This window comes from Pantherophis guttatus, chromosome 7 (assembly GCF_059756535.1).
Source record: "Pantherophis guttatus breed Tessera chromosome 7, ASM5975653v1, whole genome shotgun sequence".
Lineage (NCBI taxonomy): Eukaryota > Metazoa > Chordata > Lepidosauria > Squamata > Colubridae > Pantherophis > Pantherophis guttatus.
Window position 1 is genome coordinate 1,185,785 of NC_142069.1, and position 18,212 is coordinate 1,203,996.

At 47.5% G+C, this 18,212-nt stretch overlaps 2 protein-coding genes across 2 annotated transcripts; one reads left to right on the forward strand and one right to left on the reverse strand.

Moving 5' to 3' along the window:
- The first annotated feature begins 240 nt into the window (after positions 1-240).
- LOC132711111 (C-type lectin mannose-binding isoform-like) lies at positions 241-9,018 on the forward strand. Its single transcript, XM_060689255.2, has 7 exons — positions 241-259; positions 609-682; positions 2,420-2,514; positions 3,445-3,585; positions 6,070-6,184; positions 7,158-7,269; positions 8,175-9,018. Exons 2-6 carry the CDS (start codon positions 625-627, stop codon positions 7,223-7,225), a joined length of 477 nt encoding a protein of 158 aa, XP_060545238.2. The 5' UTR covers positions 241-259; positions 609-624; the 3' UTR covers positions 7,226-7,269; positions 8,175-9,018.
- A 2,134-nt stretch (positions 9,019-11,152) lies between these two features.
- LOC117658395 (C-type lectin BfL-1) lies at positions 11,153-17,944 on the reverse strand. Its single transcript, XM_034406527.3, has 6 exons — positions 17,911-17,944; positions 17,363-17,472; positions 16,170-16,264; positions 14,789-14,929; positions 13,080-13,194; positions 11,153-11,410 (listed from the first exon to the last, which is right to left on the reverse strand). The coding sequence occupies exons 2-6, from the start codon at positions 17,418-17,420 to the stop codon at positions 11,343-11,345; spliced, it is 477 nt and encodes a 158-aa protein (XP_034262418.2). The 5' UTR covers positions 17,421-17,472; positions 17,911-17,944; the 3' UTR covers positions 11,153-11,342.
- Positions 17,945-18,212: the final 268 nt, after the last annotated feature.

Genomic DNA, 18,212 nt, shown 5'->3' on the forward strand with positions numbered 1-18,212 from the left:
GCTGGTAAATGTCTAAGTCCAAGTCATTGCCAGGAAGTCAACGTTGGTGTTTTTAATCTATTGCTAAATCTTTAGTGCAAACGAGTTCTTTCCTGGGGAAAAAAGTCCATTCTGAAGCAAAATTTCCTTCCCCTTTGACCGCCCTAGAAAGACCAACCCCATGTCTTATCTTGTATATAAATGCCTCCATTCCTGTTGCTGGAGGGAAGCCTGGAGTTGCCACTGAACAGACTTGCTACCCAAGGAAGCAAAGGGACAGGTGAGTTGTGGCTCTCCCACCTGTGGACACCTGGCAGGTGAGGCCCCTGCAGCAGATCTCTCTCTCCATCTGAAGGGACCTCTTGCAGGGGGCTACTGGCAACGTCCAGGTTGCAGCAGGGGGTCTGCAGGAGGCAGGGAGCAAGGGGCCCCTGGGGAAGAGAAAGAGATGCAAGGGAGATCCTTTCCAGGCAATGCAGGATCCACTGTGACCCACCACGGCTGCTGGATGACCAAGGAGGGAGAAACGGGGTCCAGTGAAAGAGTGCAAAGTGTGGGACCCCCAGCTTGGTCACAGGCTGGACTTCCCACCCATCTCACTCTCCTTTCCTCCCCGATCCTCTCTGCAGGGAAGGAAGGGAGACCATGGGGCGATTCATCTTTGTGACCCTCAGCTTGCTGGTCGTGGCTTTCTCCATACATGGTGAGTTTGAACAGGGTCTCTCGTGTCCGGAGAGGCCAATTCTCTTGCCTCTGAACCCCTTCCTGATTCGAGCCTCCCAGCATCCTTCCTCTCCCTGAAGTTGCTTTTATCCCTCTTTGCCTTTCTGTGCAATTTGGACCCCACCTTCTCTCTCTGCTCCAAGACTCGGGACTTTTGCCATCCTAGAAAATGACAGTTGGTCATTTGCATCCTTTTAGAGGGTCCTTGAAGCACTTGGAGGTTTCTCTGTGTCCTCAGCTGAGTAGTGCTAATGGTTCCTGTAGCCTTCAATTTTTCCTCTGGAAATCCGTTCCTACTCCCACACCATTCAAAGGTTCTCCGTCCCAAATTATACAGCCAAAATTCTGCAGAGATTCTCAGTCATCCCAGTCATGGTGGTCCCAAAGGTGCTTTTTTTCCCCAGAAGAAAAAACCAAGAAAGTCCAGTTGCCTCCTGAAAAAGCCCCTTTGGGACAACCATGGCTGAGAATCTCGACAGACTAATAGAAAATGAAGGAAAACGAACACAATCGAAATTCAGACTTGGGAACCTAATGAATAGTTAAAGGTTTAATGAAAGACGTGTCCTTTTCTCATGAAGAAGTCAGTTCAATAGTATAAATTTATTACATAAATCAGTAAAATGTTTTAAAAAAATTAACAGTAGAGTGCCGCTCTCTACCCCACCATTGCTCTCCGAGGGACGCACGGAAGGCCTTGGAGCCATTCCCAGGGAGCTAAGAGCTGAGCCTCTAGCAAGGGCATCTTCAGAAGGGCCTCTCCTGGGCAGGGGGCGGCAGGGGGACAGACCCCAATACACTCAGCTGTCATCCTGTTATAGTTCAGCACTTTTGGGGCATCCAGGGGTCCAGTGGAGACCCTTTAGGACAGAACCACCTGATCCCCCTGCTTTGGACCCGCCTGGCTGCTGCCTTCTGCAGGAATTCCCATCTCAGGAGGCTTTCAAGGGCAGCCCCACAGAAAGCACATTGCAGCGGTCTGGATGGATTACAACCAAATTAAGGATAATTGTTGCTAAGTCTGACCGGCTCAGGGAGGTTCACAAGGTGAGATAGGGCAGGGTGGGGGTGGGGTGGGTTGGAGGCCTTTCAGTCCAGCCCCCTTCTCAAGCAGGAGAACTTCTATCATTTCAGATAATGACTGTCCAATCCCTTCTTAAAACCTCCAGCGCTGAAGCAGTCACAGCCTCTGGTGACAAGCGGTTCCACTGGTTGAAAACTTGGCAAAACATTCATGCATTTATCATTCAACGTTGAGTGCCTCCCATTCCCCGCAGGGGGCTGCCCCACAAATAATCATAAGCCCCACGAGCAGTTATGGGTCATCCAAGAGGCCACTGCGGAGCCTCCGGGACTGACCCACGCGGGCCCTATACTTTGCCTCAGTCAACAGCCTGGTTCTTGAAGGAGTCCGTTTACTGGCTTTATAGCACAGTTCAGTGGATGATAGGCCAATAGAAGTGGAGACGTTCACACAAGACCTGAAGCTTCAAAGAAATTCATCATGGCTAATTGGAAAGTTTGGACATTCTGCAAATGCAGCTGCTGTGTCTGTAATCCAAATCATTTTCAATTTATTGTCATCAAAGATGTTTGTTACTTCAGCAGACAAAGCCTCTTCTGCAGACCCAGCTGTCTCCTCCTCCTCCTCCTCCTCCTCCTCCTCCTCCTTTTCTCTTGGCCATCTTCCCATTCAGCTTCCTCTCTTCCCACACAGGAGCCAAAGGCTGTTCTTGTCCTCGTGATTGGCTCCCCATGAATGGGTTTTGCTACAAGGTCTTCGAGGAAATAAAGAACTGGAACGATGCAGAGGTTAGAAGTGTTTGTGTACTTGTGAATTTCCTAGTTCAGGCAGAGAAGTGTAGGCAGAGTCAAGGGTGTGTGAAGAGCATGATTTTAGGATAGCCTGAAATGCAAGTATCTGTGGAAAATATGGGCTTTCAAACAGATATAGTCTTTCATGGACAGTGTGCAGTGTTGAGTGAACGCCGTCCAGACAATAGACTTCCAGAGGTTTTGCCACCAACTCTGGCTGGCCTCAACAGACATCTTGGGGCCACCTTGCCTCTGAAGTGATGAGGATCTGAGACTTTAACCAATGAATACATTCACAATTTATCCACAGGTGCACACGTAAGGAGCTGCTCAAGAGCTGAAGACTCTAGCAAGGACATCCTCAGGGGTCAACAGAATCAAGATGGGTGTAGGGATGGGTTTCAAAAAATTTAGCAAGGGGTTTTCTGCCTGGTTGCTGTGTGGGCCAGTTGCCCTCCTGAACCACAGCAGTGTGTGTGTGTGTGTGTGTGTGTGTGTTTGGCCTCCCTGGGCTCTGGAGGTTTTCTTTGAGCCTCCGGGAGGGTGAAAATGGCCTCTCAGGCTCCGGAGGCCCTCTGGAAGCTGGAAACGGGCCCATTTCTGGCCTTCCCAAACTTCCAGTAGGCCCATTTTTTTGCCCTCTCCAAGCCTCCACAGATGCCCTGCACTTACCTGCATTCAAAATGGGCCACATTGGGGCTCCTGGGAGGGACACGGAGAGATTGGCAGGGTCAGCCAGGAGTGGGATTTGGGGTTTCTCTGAAAAGCACAGAATCTTAGCTAGAGGTTCTCCCGAACCCCTGCAAACCCCAGCAGCCCACCCCTGGATGGGTAGCTAGGACCCTTCAGTCAGCTCTCGGCTCTTTCCCACATGCCCACAAGTCTGCTTCTCAGCTGAACGAGGGTCTTTTTCTATTCTTCTCCCAGATGGCCTGCAGGAAACACAAGCCAGGCTGCCACCTCGCCTCCATCCACAGCATAGATCAAGGAGTTGACTTGGCTGAGTACATCACTGACTATCTCACAAGGAAAACCCATGTCTGGATTGGACTGCGTGATCCACGGAAAGTAGGTCTCTTTCTGCTGATAATGTTCCCAGATCCATATTTACCATTTCCAAGGGGCTTTTGGAAGGCTCGTTCAATGGAGCCTTGGTAGTACAGGGGTTTAAGGCACCCTGTTATTAAGCTTATTAAGTAATTGCAAGACCCTGCTTGCAATTACTGCAGGGTTCGAATCTTGCCAAGGCTCAAGGTTGACTCAGCCTTCCATCCTTTCTAAGGTAGGTGAAATGAGGACCCAGTTTGTGGGGGCAATAAGCTGACTTTGTATAAATATACAAAAGGATGAAGGCTATTGCTGAGCACATTGTAAGCCGCCCTGAGTCTTCGGAGAAGGGCGGCATATAAATCAAATTAAAAAAAAACAAAAAAAATGGGGGGTAGGGATCTCTCTGATAAAAACTCTTGCCTTGGACTTGTCCTTGGCCCACTGGGTGGCTTCTAAATCTTCTTGAAACTCTTGTGGGCCATTAACTCAGGGACTGCAGGGACTGGCCGGGGAGGATTGTTCCTTCTTCCTCTTTTGGGGGTGTGCAGATTTTGCTGGTTTCTGTTATCAGCAGGCTTTCATCTTGTGCTCTGTTGCATTTTCAATTCCTGAAAAATGCATAATCATACAAATTTTCTATATATATATATATACAAAGTAAAGAACTTTCCCTGAAATTGAGTTTAGTTCCTGATAAGTTCCTGAGTAGAAATGTCATTTTCTGGCAACAATACAGAAGTAGGAGGGGGGAGGGAGGGAGGGAGAGAGGGAGATATATTGTGTTTTCAATGCCTGAAAAATGCTCGATCCTAACATGAGCATTTAGACTTCTATACTGCCCCATAGCGATTTTGCAGCCCTCTCTAAGGGGTTTATGGAGTCAACACATTGCCCCCAACCAACTGAGTCCTCCTTTTACCAATCTCAGGAGGATGGAAAGCTGAGTCAACCTTGAGCCGGTCAGGATTGAACTGCTGGCAGGGAGCAGAATTAGCCTGCAAATTCTGTATTCTAACCTCTGCGCCACCATGGCTCTTATACTGACCGTGTTAAAGAAAGGAAAACTTCCTTGGAAGTCATCTCATTTCCCAGTGACTTTCTCTAATACAAGGACTATTTACTGTCAATCACACGGAAGTAGGTCCTCCTCTCCGCCCAAATTCCCAGGATGTTTTTCAGCTTCCAAGCATATCCGATAGTCCTGGGATTCTGCTGATGCTCTCCCACCCCAGAATTCATGGGTTCTGATCCCATTTATCTCTCTGATCAGTATTGTCCAGGGCTGCCACCAGGCTGGGCATCAGGCACAGTGGCTCTGAAGCTGAGTTGGTGACTCCATGGACATCTAAAGGTGGTTTTCTTCTGGGGTCTTCTTTTCCTGGATCTCATGATTGTCACCTATCCAAATGTTCAAGTTTCACCAGCTGCTCTAAGCTAAGCTCTTCTTAGCCAAGGTGTGTGTGTGTGTGTGTGTGTGTGTGTGTGTGTGAGAGAGAGAGAGAGAGAGAGAGAGAGAGAAAAGGAGGAGGAGGAGGAGGAGGAGGAGGAGGAGGAGGAGGAGGAGGAGGAGGAGGAGGAGGAGGAGGAGGATGATAAATGATTAAAGGCCTGGAGACCAAAACATAAGAAGGACAGTTGCAGGACTTGGGTATGGCTAGTCTAGAGAAAAAAAGGACTAGTGGGGACATGATAGCAGAATTCCAGTACTTGAGGGACTGCCACAGAGGCAAGGGGATCAACCTATTCTCCAAAGCACCTGAAGGCAAGACAAGAAGCAACGGATGGAAACTCTTCAACGAGAGAAGCAACCTGGAATTAAGGAGAAACCTCCTAACAGTGAGGACAATTAACCAGTGGAGCAGAAGTTGTGGATGTCCAACACTGGAGATTTTTAAGAAGAGACCGGACAGCCATTTGTCCGGGGTGATCTAGAACCTTCTGCCTGAGCAGTGGGTTGGCCTAGAAGCCCTCAAAGGTCCCCTCCATCTCTATTCTGATTGATTGAAGGGTGAGGTCCATTCAGCTGTGGTCGCATCTCCAGACCATTCAGACTCTGAAGCGATGGGGATGTCAGGTTGTAGCTGCTGAAATGTGAATTTAAGTCAAGAACTGATCAAGAGCTGCGGACCCCAGCAAGGAAGTGAACAGGGTTCAACAAAGTCGAGACCGTGGGTAGGACCATGCAATCTGATCCTTGCTCTTGTCTCACTTGTACAGCACAATGTACAAACTCTGGAACGACTTGCTTCAGTGATGAGGTTGTGGGTGCTTCATCACTGAAGGTTTTTGAGAAGAGACTGGACTGCCATTTATCTGAAATGATATAGTGTTTCCTGCCTGAGCAGGGGGTTGGACTAGAAGACTTCCAAGGTCCCTTCCAGCTCTATTCTGAGAGAGAGGGGGGGGGAGAGAGAGAGAGATGATATATTTGATCTGCCTTGAAAACATTCCTCTCTGACCTGGGCTCTGATGTTGGGTAAAGTGTTTCCCCTGTCATTCCAGCAACGCACCTGGGAGTGGTCAGACAGATCCTCCATCAACTACTTGTCCTGGAATCCAGGAGAGCCCAACAACGACTTCAACAAAGAGCACTGTGTCCACCTCTGGAGCCCGGCAGGTATGGCAAGATGGTGGGGACCCACGTGATCCATCTTGGAATGCTCACCCCTTGACAACTGACGATCTTTGTTGATCCCTTGGTTTCTCAGCGGATGAGATAGAATATAGAGAATAATAGAGAAAAGGATAGGAGAAAATAGCATAGCTGAGCGTAGGGATTCTTACTGGCCAAGTGAGATTGGAAACACTACAGGACCATCATCACATAAGCTCCATCTTAACCTTCTTCCCAAAGGCCATTGTTGTCACAGGACATTTGGCTTTTTGTTGTTTCTTTTCTTGCTTGAATATACACCAAAGCTCTACCCCATTGCAGCCAGAAGAATCTCAGACGGTTTTAGTGTTTAGTATCCGCACGGAGGGCTCAGCATGTAAGCTTTCCTGATGTGCTTTGCAGTGAAGGAGAGACGGTGCAGGTGAGGCTGCCAGCCTCACTTGCATCCATGCTAAAAGCAGAGTTCCCTGCTGAGAGTCAGGACCGTCCCAGCCAACAATGATACAAATTGCCCAGGGTATCACAGCTGCAACCACAGCATGCCCGTGCTCTTCTGTGCAAGCTACGATGTCTACTTGAGGGGCCTCTTTGAAAGCCAGTTCCCACACCCGTTATCCAGGGAAGCCCTCAGCACACAGGGTACAAAAAGGGGGGAGGGGCAATGTAACAGTCATGTCAGGGAAAGCTCCACCCGCTTTTCACCTGCCAAAGAGATGGACCAAAAACTCAAGCTCTTTGCTGCCCTCCTGTGGCTGAGCAGAACTTGACAGCCAAAGTCTGGTTGCCGTATCCTGGTTTGTTGGCTAGGTAAGCTATCTTGGTTACAGCAACCTGCCAAATCCAAAGCCCACGTTCGCACATGAAGTTCTCCACCTGTGGTACCTTCCTGTCCCCCTGCAGATGAGGGAGGAGCCACTGAAATATTCTTCTGGGACTCTGAGGGAGTCACTGCAAACCTTTTTCTTTTGCTATCCAGGTTACAAGAAATGGAACGATACGCCCTGCGAGTCCTTGCATCCTTTCCTCTGCCAGTGCAAATTCTAGTGCAAATGGCTCCTTTCCCTGCTCTGCGGTGAGCGAAGCACCTGGTGAGTCTGGAGAAGCAATGAAGCTCTGCCAAAACTCTCTGCTCTGCACTCCATCCCTTAAGGCAGGGGGTCCCGAGCTTTTCTATACCTCGCACTCCTAGAACCCCTCTGATATATTCTCACCCCCCTTAAAGAAATAATTATATGCATAGAGTTTTACATAGATGCTTTAATTTTGAAACTTCTAAACCCAAGTTATCACATCCCTTGGAATATCGTCTCGCACCCCCTGTTGGGAACCCCTGCCTTAATGGATGCTTTCTGTAGCGTGGATCTGACCCTGCTCCTCCTGATGGGCCAGAAAGTCAGATAAAATCTACCTAGCATGACTGCCCTCCTTTATTCTGCACAACCAGGAGAATGTGGAGGTCCCAAACTCAAGACCCCTGAAGGACTTATTTCGTCCATCTTGGGACACCCAACAGTGGGCAACTGATGGCCTTTGTTGACCAGTTCCCACACCCATCATCCAGGGAGGTCCTTAGCAAATCGGGAAAATAGGGTCCATGTAACAGTCATATGACAGTGGAATCCATGCTCCACCCAGTTTTGACCTGCCAAAGCGATGGACCAAAATCTCAGGTCCTTGGCTGCCCCCTTGTGGCTGAGCAGAGCTTGACAGGCAAAGCCTGCTTGTCGTATCCTGCTTGTCGTATCCTGTGTTGTGTTTATATGTACCGACAAAGAAATAAAGGGAGAGTAGTAGAGATCTCTCACAAGTAATTTATTCTGATTTCTTAGCTACCTTGGTTACAACAATCGGCTGAACCACAAGCCCATTTTAGCCAGTGAGGTCCTTCACTTGTGGGACCTTCAGGTCCACCTGCAAAGGAGGGAGGAGCCATGAAAATGCTCTGCTAGGACTCTGAGGGAATCCCTGCAAAATGTCTCCTTTTTCTGCCCAGGTTATAAGAACTGGAATGACGAGAGCTGTGCGTCCACCCGTGCGTACCTCTGCCAGTGCAGATTCTAGTGCAACTCCTTCTTCTCCTGCTCTGGAGTGGCAGAAGCGCCTGATGAAGCCTGGAGAAGCAAGGAAGCCTTTCCAAAACCTCTGCTCTGCGTCCTTTCGCTTAATGCTTGATTTCTGTAGCTTGGATCTGATTTTGCTCATCCTGATGGGCCAGAAGTTCAAGTAAATTCAGTCTTGGCATGACTAGCTCCGTTTATTTTTGTCAGCGAGATCTTTACCATGGGTTTTCCCTTTGATGCATGCTTACTATCGGCTGCCATAGTAAGGGGCGGGGGGGTGGCACTGCGGTTTGGGAAGTGAGCTAGTGTGATGAAGGTCCATGGGAACTAAAAGGGAGGTTTGCTCTCTGGAATGACTGCGCTGCTGAGTGGAGTTCTTTACAGGCCAACCATCCTAGAACTCCAGATGGACGAAAATACCTGAGGATTTACTTCACATGACACTATACAGGACATGGATTGGACGTTCAGTCTGGGTCCCTGGGAGGAGGGATTTGGGGAAACTTTCAACATGTAACTCTCCTGCCTTTTGGCTCAGATCTTGCTTTGCTTTTGCTGCTATCATTGTCACATATAAATACCTGACCTCATGCCCAGGCCAGGAGACAGGGGGCTGGTGAGATCGATCCCCAGGGTCCACCCTAACCCATTGACCCCTCCTTACCTTAGCCCCGCCCCAGTGGTACTTAAGGTCCAACCATGCGGTCCAGAGCCAGTTCCAGTACAGCACCTGTAAGGAAGAGACATGTTATGAATAAAGACTTCTGATTAAATGAATACCTGTATGATGGAGTTATTGGGCTCGATCCTTGAACACCTTTAACAATCATTTCAAACTCGCTAAAAGTACCTCTTCCCTACCTCAATGGAGTCGGGGGGGATTTCTTTTTTGGGCTTCCCGAACAGAAGGTCCTGTGCTCTGGAAAATCCCCCCCTGCCTCCCCACAGAGCAGAGCTGGGTTTCAGCAGGTTCTGACCAGTTCTGGAGAACCGGTAGAGGAAATTTTGAGTAGTTCGGAGAACCAGTAGTAAAAATTCTGACTGGCCCCGCCCCCATCGATTCTCTGCCTCCCGAGTCCCAGCTGATTGGGAGGAAATGGGGATTTTTACAGTATCCTTCCCCTGCCATGCCCACCAAGCCATGCCATGCAATGCCCACCAAGCCATGCCCACCAAGCCACGCCCACAGAACCGGTATTAAAAAAATTGAATCCCACCACTGCCACGGAGGCCAGCCTGAGAGCAGAGCCAAAGGGAGCGTCTGATGTCCTGTGGGTTCTGTGGGCATGGAAGGGGCTGGAAGGGGCTTCTTGGACCAGTAATGAAGGAGTACATTGTGTTAGGACCAATGCAACCAAAACCCGAGAGTGGGTATTTATTGAGCTATACAATTCAAACTATTTCAAAGTTTTTGAAATCTGTTGCCCCGATCAATGAGTAAAGACTGAAACTGTTTGAGGTTTATGATCTTTTACTGCCGTGTAAAGGTCTCAGGTGGGTGATGACTGCATTGCTTTCATACAGCTTCAACTATTGTTGACATTTACTTGTGTTTGAATGGCACCTGGGTGGATCAACTTTTTTCTTGGTTTGCGTATCAATGTCTGCCAGGACTGCTTAAAAATAAAATTCCACCAAGGCAAACTTTGCTCTTTGTGGGGAAGTCCTTGTGGCTTTTTTCACCTTCCTCCTATTTTATTTTATTTTATTTTATTTTATTTTATTTTATTTTATTTTATTTTATCTTATCTTATCTTATCTTATCTTATCTTATCTTATCTTATCTTATCTTATCTTATCTTATCTTATCTTATCTTATCTTATCTTATCTTATCTTATTATTTTATTTGTTAATCCAAGGGTATTTTCTGCACTCCTAACTATCCCAGAATTCAGCAGCCATTTCCCCATCCCACTGAAGGGATTTCTGCTGATTCCAGGTGACCTTCAATCCTGTATTGAACAATCCTAAATGACACAATGAAGGTCACCAGCTAAGTTTCACTTCACTATGAGTATCATGTCCTGCTATGGTTCTGGTTTTGGTGGGGTGTTCCTGGGAAGGATGAGCAAAGGATGCTGGGATTGTTGGCATTCCTTACAGGGTCACCCAAGAGTGAAGGTCATCCCAGATGCCCAGCTAAACCAAGCAGCTGCCTTTGTTTTGGCCGTAGAGATGGAGGAAGATGGTAGAGGGAGATGGCCGCTTGAGTGATTCCAGTGAGGCAACAATTCATACGGATGGGAGAAGGCAGTGAGAAACATCTCCTGCAGTTGACCAAGGAAACCTCATGGATGGTCAGTGTGAAACGTCCCTTGTGGAAGTAGATAATGTGGCCCTCAGGTCAGATGGGCCTCAATGGCAACTGAGGAAGAGCCGAGGATCTTTGGAGAGGGATGGTGTTTATGTTGTGGATGGATTTAAACCTTCAAGACAATGAATTGTGGATGGTCCCATGCAGATTTTATCTATTTTCTGATTAGAAGAAAAGCAGAAAAGAAGGTTTCACCCAAGAAGTGACCTCCCACACAGAGACTCTTTGGTGTCATCCAGAACAGCTTCAGATCTTGGCAGCCTCGAAGGACTATCTTAGCACAGCCCCAGCTCCCTGGAGCCCCCCACATCATCCCACCCCCATAGCCTTTCTAGCAGGCAGCTGCATTTGTGCCCAGCGTAGGGCCTGCAATCAGCTTTGGAAAATCACAGGAAAGTGGGGCTGAAGCCCAGCAGATTCTCAACCCTCTAACTCAAACGAAGTGGACGTGCAAGGGAGCATTGTAGAATCAATGGATGGTCCTTCTGATGAGACACCCCACCCAACCACACCTTGAGGCCAAGCCCTCCCATGCAGAAGAGTCTGCAGCTTTAACCCCCAACAGTCTCCTGGCTCTGCAGAATAAAGGAGGCCAGTCATACTGTGCTGATTTATTGGATCTCCTGGCCCATCAGGAGGAGCAAAGTCAGATCCAAGCTACAGAAAGCATCCATGAAGCGAAGGGGTGCAGAGTGGAGATTTCAGTGGGCAGGGAGGGCTTCCTTGCTTCTCCAGAATTCACCAGGTGCTTCACTCCCTCTGGAGCAACCGAAGGAGCCGTTTCCACTAGTATTTGCATTGGCACAGAAAAGGACGCAAGGCATCACAGTCGTCATCGTTCCACTGGAGATACCCTGAGTAGCAAATGAGAAAGTTTCCCTGAGAACTTTTCAAGGGGATTGTCCCTCATTGGCAGGAGGATGTGAGGCCGCCACAGGTGGAGACCCTCACCTGCTAAAGCGCATCTGGAGTTTGATGGGTTGTTGTAACCCAAGTAACTTACCTAGACTTCAAATTTCTTTTGTTCATTTAGTCTGGAATTTTTAGGCTGTTCTTTTGGTTGGTTTCTAATTGGATGGGCCATGTCTCAATATTTCTCTTCTATATACTTTATGAGTGACTGAAAATCCTCTGACCGTGGTGAGGCAGACTTTTTATATACTTATAGTGATATATATATAGAGAGAGAGATTTAAGCTAGAAAGCACAAAACGCAGATGTCCTATGACAATTGTGGCCTTTCAAAAGCAGGCTAAGGTGGAGCTTGTAATAATTTTCACATACAACTCCAGTTTATTAAAATGGAATGGAACGGAATGGAACGGAGCAGAACAGAACAGAACAGAATTCTTGATTGGCCAAGTGTGTTTGGAAACACATGGAATTTGTTCCCAGATGCATAATCTCTCGGTGTAACATACAGTATAAAGAAGAAAGTGATAGGTCATATGTAATAGATCATAGTTACAATCATTAATCGTAATATATAACAAGAAGAGGTAAATCATAAGATACCAAGAGGAGAAGGCAGTAGAAAAGATGAGAAGATGAGAAAGATGAGCAGATGAGAAGGATAATATTGTAGCAATACAGCTTACCACATGGGGAAATCTCTTTAGGCATAATCAGTGCGGTGGGAATTAGGAGTCTGGCAGAGTGAGGGCATGGGGGAAGAAACTGTCTAGTTGTTTTGGCATGCAATGCCCCATAGCAGCATCCTGAGGGAAGGCACTGAAACAGTTTATAGGCAGGAGGTGGGGGTCTGTAGATATTTTTCTCAGCCCTCTTTCTGGTTCGTGCAGTGTACATGAAGTGTTATGTTATAACACTTCACAGTCTTATGATGGAATGATGGCTTCCATTTTTAATGGTGTGTCCCGTGGGCATTTTGTGTTCCCTTGGCTGTACAGAATGTGGACTGTGACAGCTCACTGAGCCAAGGGATAAACCATGTTCACCAAGCAGCTCAGAGGGATGAAGCGACATAAGAGTCGGATGGAGCAGAACTGGAGGAAGGCAAAGAGTGAGGCCGGACAGATGCATGTAAGAGCCCATATGTGGTTCTATGTTGTGATGACAAGAGCAGCAACACTAATGATTTATCCAACTTTCAGGTAGCAAACCAGCCTCCCTCTGTCAGGTAACCAGGTGCCTCCTAGATAAACAGGACTGGGGGAGCCCTTGCAATGTCACTATGAGGAACATTCTTGACCTCTGTGCGATAACATTACTTGACTTCCCTTGTGGTTGGACTGGCTGGGTAGAATCGTGAAAGGCCAGGCATTTCCCCCAAGATGGGCTGATTCCAAATCAGAAATCTGACTTTGCTGCTAGCTTTTGGTTGGTTTAAATGTTCTTCATGTTAGTATAATTTTAATTTGACTGTTGCACTGCTACAGAACTATTTTAGAAAAAACAAACAATGGCCATGAGTTGCCAAGGGGTAAAATGTTCCAAGATGGACCCCATGGGTCCTCATTGTTGGAATTGCACCTCAACCATCTCACCACCATCTTGGCTTACCTGTAAACTCCACAACCTCAACGCAGAACTCTTTGTTCTGGAAGTGATCGGGCTGATTTTTCGCCCAGGATAGGTAGTCGGTTCTAGATCTGTCTGTCCACTCCCAGACGTAGTTCTAAGATGAGAAAGAAGCCATGTTGGACAATTGAGGAAGGGGCTCCTCAGGGCCCAGGTCAGAGAGGAACGTTTTCAGGTTTTAAGGATCAGACCAAACAGAACATCTGTCTCTCTCCATCTCTCCCTCCATCTCAGTTGATCTGGAACAGCTAAACCGAGTTAAACCTGGTGAATGTTTGGATGCGGCGATCAGGAGATGCAGGGGGAAAAACTCCCCAGAAGAAAACTATCTGGAGGTGTCCAGGAAGTCACCAGCTCAGCTTGAGAGCCATTGTACCTCATGCTCAACATGATGGCAACCCTGCAAGATATTGATTGATCTTAGAACAATAAACAGGGTCAAGATCAATGAGTCCCTGGGTGGGAGACCGTCAGCAAAACCCCCGGACTATCCGAGACACTAAAAAAATGGAAACCATCTTGGAAACCTGTATGTGTGTTGGCAGCAGAGGTGGGTTTCAGCAGGTTCTGACCAGTTCTGGAGAACCGGAAGCAGAAATTTTGAGTAGTTTGGTGAACCAGTAAATACCACCTCTGACTGGCCCCGCCCCCATCTATTCTCTGCCTCCCGAGTCCCAGCTGATCTGGAGGAAATGGTGATTTCACAATAACCTTCCCCTGGAGTGGGGAGGGAATGGGATGTTTTACAGTATCCTTCCCCTGCCACGCCCACCAAGCCACACCCACCAAGCCACACCCACAGAACTGGTAGTAAAAAAATTTGAATCCCACTGGGAGGCAGAACCTACTTCTGTGTTATTGCCAGGAATCAATATTTCTATTCACAAAGTCACCAGGAATTGAGCCCAATTCCAGGGTGATTTCTCTTCTTTGCATAGGACCCAGCATTTTTCAGGAATTGAAAATACAACTGAGCACAGGATGAAAGTCTGCTGCTAACAGAAACAAGGAAAACTGCACAAAATGAAAAGCAGGGAAGAATCCCTGCAGTCCCTAATTTAACGGCTCACCAGACTTCCAACCAGAAGAATTCAGTGGATCAAAAAGAGACAGCAGATGGAAGGAGCAGCTGAGTGTGAGAGAAGGGGGCCAGGGTATCAAGATAATCCTATTCGACTGCTGGAATGGCCTGGGAATAGCCCAGACCTTCACCCAATGGAAAATCTATGGAGCTGACTAAAGAAACTTGCCAGTCAGAAGCAACCCAGCAATAAAACCCAGTTCATAGAAGCCATCATTCAATCTTGGTTTCACATGATAACAGCTGCAGAACTCAAAGACTTGGTTCACTCCATGGGAAGACGTTGTAAGGCCGTCATTCATGCTAAAGGTTACCCAACTAAGGATTAACAGACTTGGTGATCATTTTTGCATATCTCACTTTTTCTACATGTTTCATTTTTCTTCTTTACACTGTAACTGCTCTTCTAATAGCAAATCCTTCATAAAAGTTATTGCATTACATTCTTGATTCAATTATTTTTCCATTGATATATAATTTTATGGTACTACTCCCCCCAAAAAAGTGGCATTATTAGCTAGTTTTAGAAAATACGCTTTCCCCAAAAGGTTTCCACAATTTTGGCCACTCCTGTATGGATTTATGAACACGAGTGATAGAAAGGACCTACCTTCTTTGTATCCCGCAGTCCGATCCAGACGTGTCCCTGACCTATGCGATAGTCAGACATATACTCGGCCAAGTCAGCGGAGTCTGCATCGCTATGGATGGAGGCGAGGTGGCAGCCTGGCTTGTATTTCCTGCAGAACATCTGGGAGAGAGAGCAACCACAAGGAAGGCCATTGGTCCAGCAGAGAAGAAACAGGTGTGTTTGTACTGTGCAAGTGAGACAAGAGCAGATTGCATGGTCCTACCCATGATCTTGAACCCTGCAGATTTCCTCACTGGAGTCTGCAGCTCTTGATCAGTTCCCGACTTAAATTCCCATTTCATCAGTTACAATCTGAGATGCCCATCACTTCAGAGGCAAGGCAGTCTGAAGATGCCAGCCGGAGTTGCCAGCGAAACATCTTGAAATCTCTTGTCTACAAGATGGTCACTCAACCCTAATGCTCAACACAGAATAAAGATTAAGAGAGTTGGACGGGACCTTGGAGGTCTTCTAGGCTGCTCAAGCAGAGACCCTAGATCATTCCAGACTAATGGCTGTCCAATCTCTTCTTGAAAACCTCCAGTGACTGAGCACCCTGAGCAACTTCTGAAGAGGAGCCATTCCACTGATTATTTGTTCTCAGTGTCAGGAAATTTCTCTTTAGCTTTAGGTTGCTTCTCTCGATTTGCTTCAATCGATTGCTTTTTGTGTGCTTTGGGGGAAAGTTTGACATACACACATCCCTCTTCTTTGTGGCAGCCCCTTTGTCAGGTTTTGATGCTATCTCAAAATAAATGAATTTCCAAACTGCCAATCTTTGAGGAAATTTTCTCTTTATTGAGCATAGTGATCTGTCCCTGTCTCTTTCGTGGTCTGCACTGATTTTTGCCCCCCAAGCCCTCCCTTTCTGATCCCCAATTCTCTGCGTCTCATTGGCTATCTTCCAAGCCACTCTCCTCATCCCATCTCCATCAGATCACAGGAATGTCCCCCCCCCTCCTCCCATCTCCGAGGAAACAGAATCTTCAAAGGAATTAAGTAGGCAAAAGTTCAAGCTTCTCCTCTCCTTTGATATGTCAGCGCTGGAACGCTGACACCCTTAGATATTGGTAGATTGCTATCATGTCTCCCCTGGTCCTTCTTTTCACCACACTAGTCATACCCAATTCCTGCAACCGTTCTTCATATGTTTTAGCCTCCAGCCCCTTACACTGCCCAACAGACACTGCCCAAACCATAATACATTATACTTGCATTTCAGACTGTCCTAAAATCATGATCTTTGCTCCCTTTTCATGCACCCAGCCTAAGGGCCCTCTACTTCAGGCCAGCCAGAGGGGACCTGGAGGGTCTGCCTAGACTTTTCCTCCCCCGGGGCCAAGATAAAAGCCCTTCTAACCTCTGCATCTAACCAGGTCTTGTGTTTACTGAAGAGCTTATAGCAAAGCCCATTCCTGGGGAGCCAATCGACAGGACAACGATAGCCTTCGGCTCCTGTATGGGAAGAGAAGAAGCTCAGTGAGAAGATGGCCAGGAGAAAAGGAAGAGGAGGAGGAGAAAACAGCTGGGTCTGCAGAACAGGCTTAACCTCCTGAATTAGTAACATCTTTGATGGCAGGGAATTGAAACTGACTTGGGCCTCAGACACAGTGGCTGCATCTGCAGATGGCCCAAAGCTTGGTTAGGGTTGGCCTTGGATAATTTCCTTGAAGCTGCAAGTCTTGTGTGAATCTTTCTGCCTTTGTTGGTCTATCGTTCCCTGAACTTTGCTAAACTGTAAAATGGATTCCTTCAAGAACCAGGCCGTTGACTGGTGCAAAGTACAGGGATCTAGTGGGTCTCCCCTGAAGGCTCTGCACTGGCCTCCTGGATGATCCGTAACTATTCAAGCCCAGGAGGGCTCCTTCTGAAGATGCCCCCTTTGGATCCTCAGCCCTCAGGTCCCTGGGAAAGGGTCTCCGCTCTTGTGGGGTCCTAACAGACAGGGATCCTAACCCCACTCGGCTTTTACTTCTTTCAACTCTACTTCTTCGTGTAATAAATTTATTTGCTGCCCATCTCACTATCAAAGCAGCTTTTTAAAGTATAAAAAAGGACAGATCTTTCGCTAAACTTTAACTGTTAATTAATGATTCAGAATTTCAATTGTATTAATTCTGCTTTGTTTCCATGGTTGCAAAAGTCCCAGTGTTTTGGAGCAGAGAGAGAAGGTGGGATCTAAATTGCACAATAAACCAAAGAGGATGTCCTGTATGGAAATGAAGACTCAATCATCCAGGCCAAAAGTATGTAAAAAGGTTAAATCACAGCAACTGGACTGAAGTTGGTTAATCATCTGAGATTAATCTTCATTTCCAGATTGCAAAAAATGTTCCCTTTGACAGAAGAAGTTACTCAGAGCAATAACAAAACACCTCCGTTGAATAAACTTTGGTTCCCGTTGCCGTGATTGAAGCCTCTTACTTAGCAGCCAAAGAGGAATAAAAGCAATTCCAGTGAGAGGATCTACTAGAGAGGGGCTAATCAGGAAAGGCTTGATCAAATGCAAGAGCTTTGGTCTCTCCGGACACCAGAGACCCTGCTGGGACTCACCACTCAGGGAGAGGAACACGGCCAGCAAGGCCAGGCTGAGGAAGGTGAATCGCCCCATGGTCTTCCTTCCTTCCTTCCTTCCTTCCTTCCTTCCTTCCTTCCTTCCTTCCCTGCAGAAGAAGAGCAAAGAGGGGAGGGGAAGAAGGGGGAGCAAGGATGCTGGGAGGGATTGTTCAGGAAGGAGGACCCCACATCCAACCTGGGGGTCCCACACTTTGCTTTGCACTTTTTCTCTTGCCAGCTGAACCCCCTTTCTTCCTCCTTGGTCATTCAACAAGCTTGGTGGGACACAGTGGATTGTACACTGCTGTGTAATGGGAAGGGGTGCCTTCTCTCCTTCCCTCCCTCCCTCTCTCTCTCCCCTAGAGATCCCCAATAGATCTCTTCCTCCTTGCCTGAGGGACCCTCCTGCAGTTCCCCTGCTGCAACCTGGACTTCGCCTGCAGCCCCTTGCAAGAGGTCCCCTCAGATGGAGAGAGAGAAGCAGGAGGGATCTGCTGCAGGGGCCTCACCTGTCAAGTGTCCACAGGAAGAAGAGCTGAACTCACCTGTCCCTTTGCCTCCACAGGTAGCAAGTCTGCTCAGTGGCAACTCCAGGCTTCCCTCCAGCAAAGGGAACGGAGGCATTTATAGGCAAGGCAGGGGGTGGAATTCTGCTGTGGGTGGGGGAAAATACTTTTCTTGAGAAAGGAGTGTTGGCAACGATTATGACAATATGAATTATAAAACATATACCTATTACGAAATAACCATTAAAAACGTGGCACAAATGGAGGATTCCTCATGTGATCCTTCCCCTGTTCTTCTCCTCTTCTCCCAGCACTTGGGTGCGAATCCTGCTCTTAAGTGC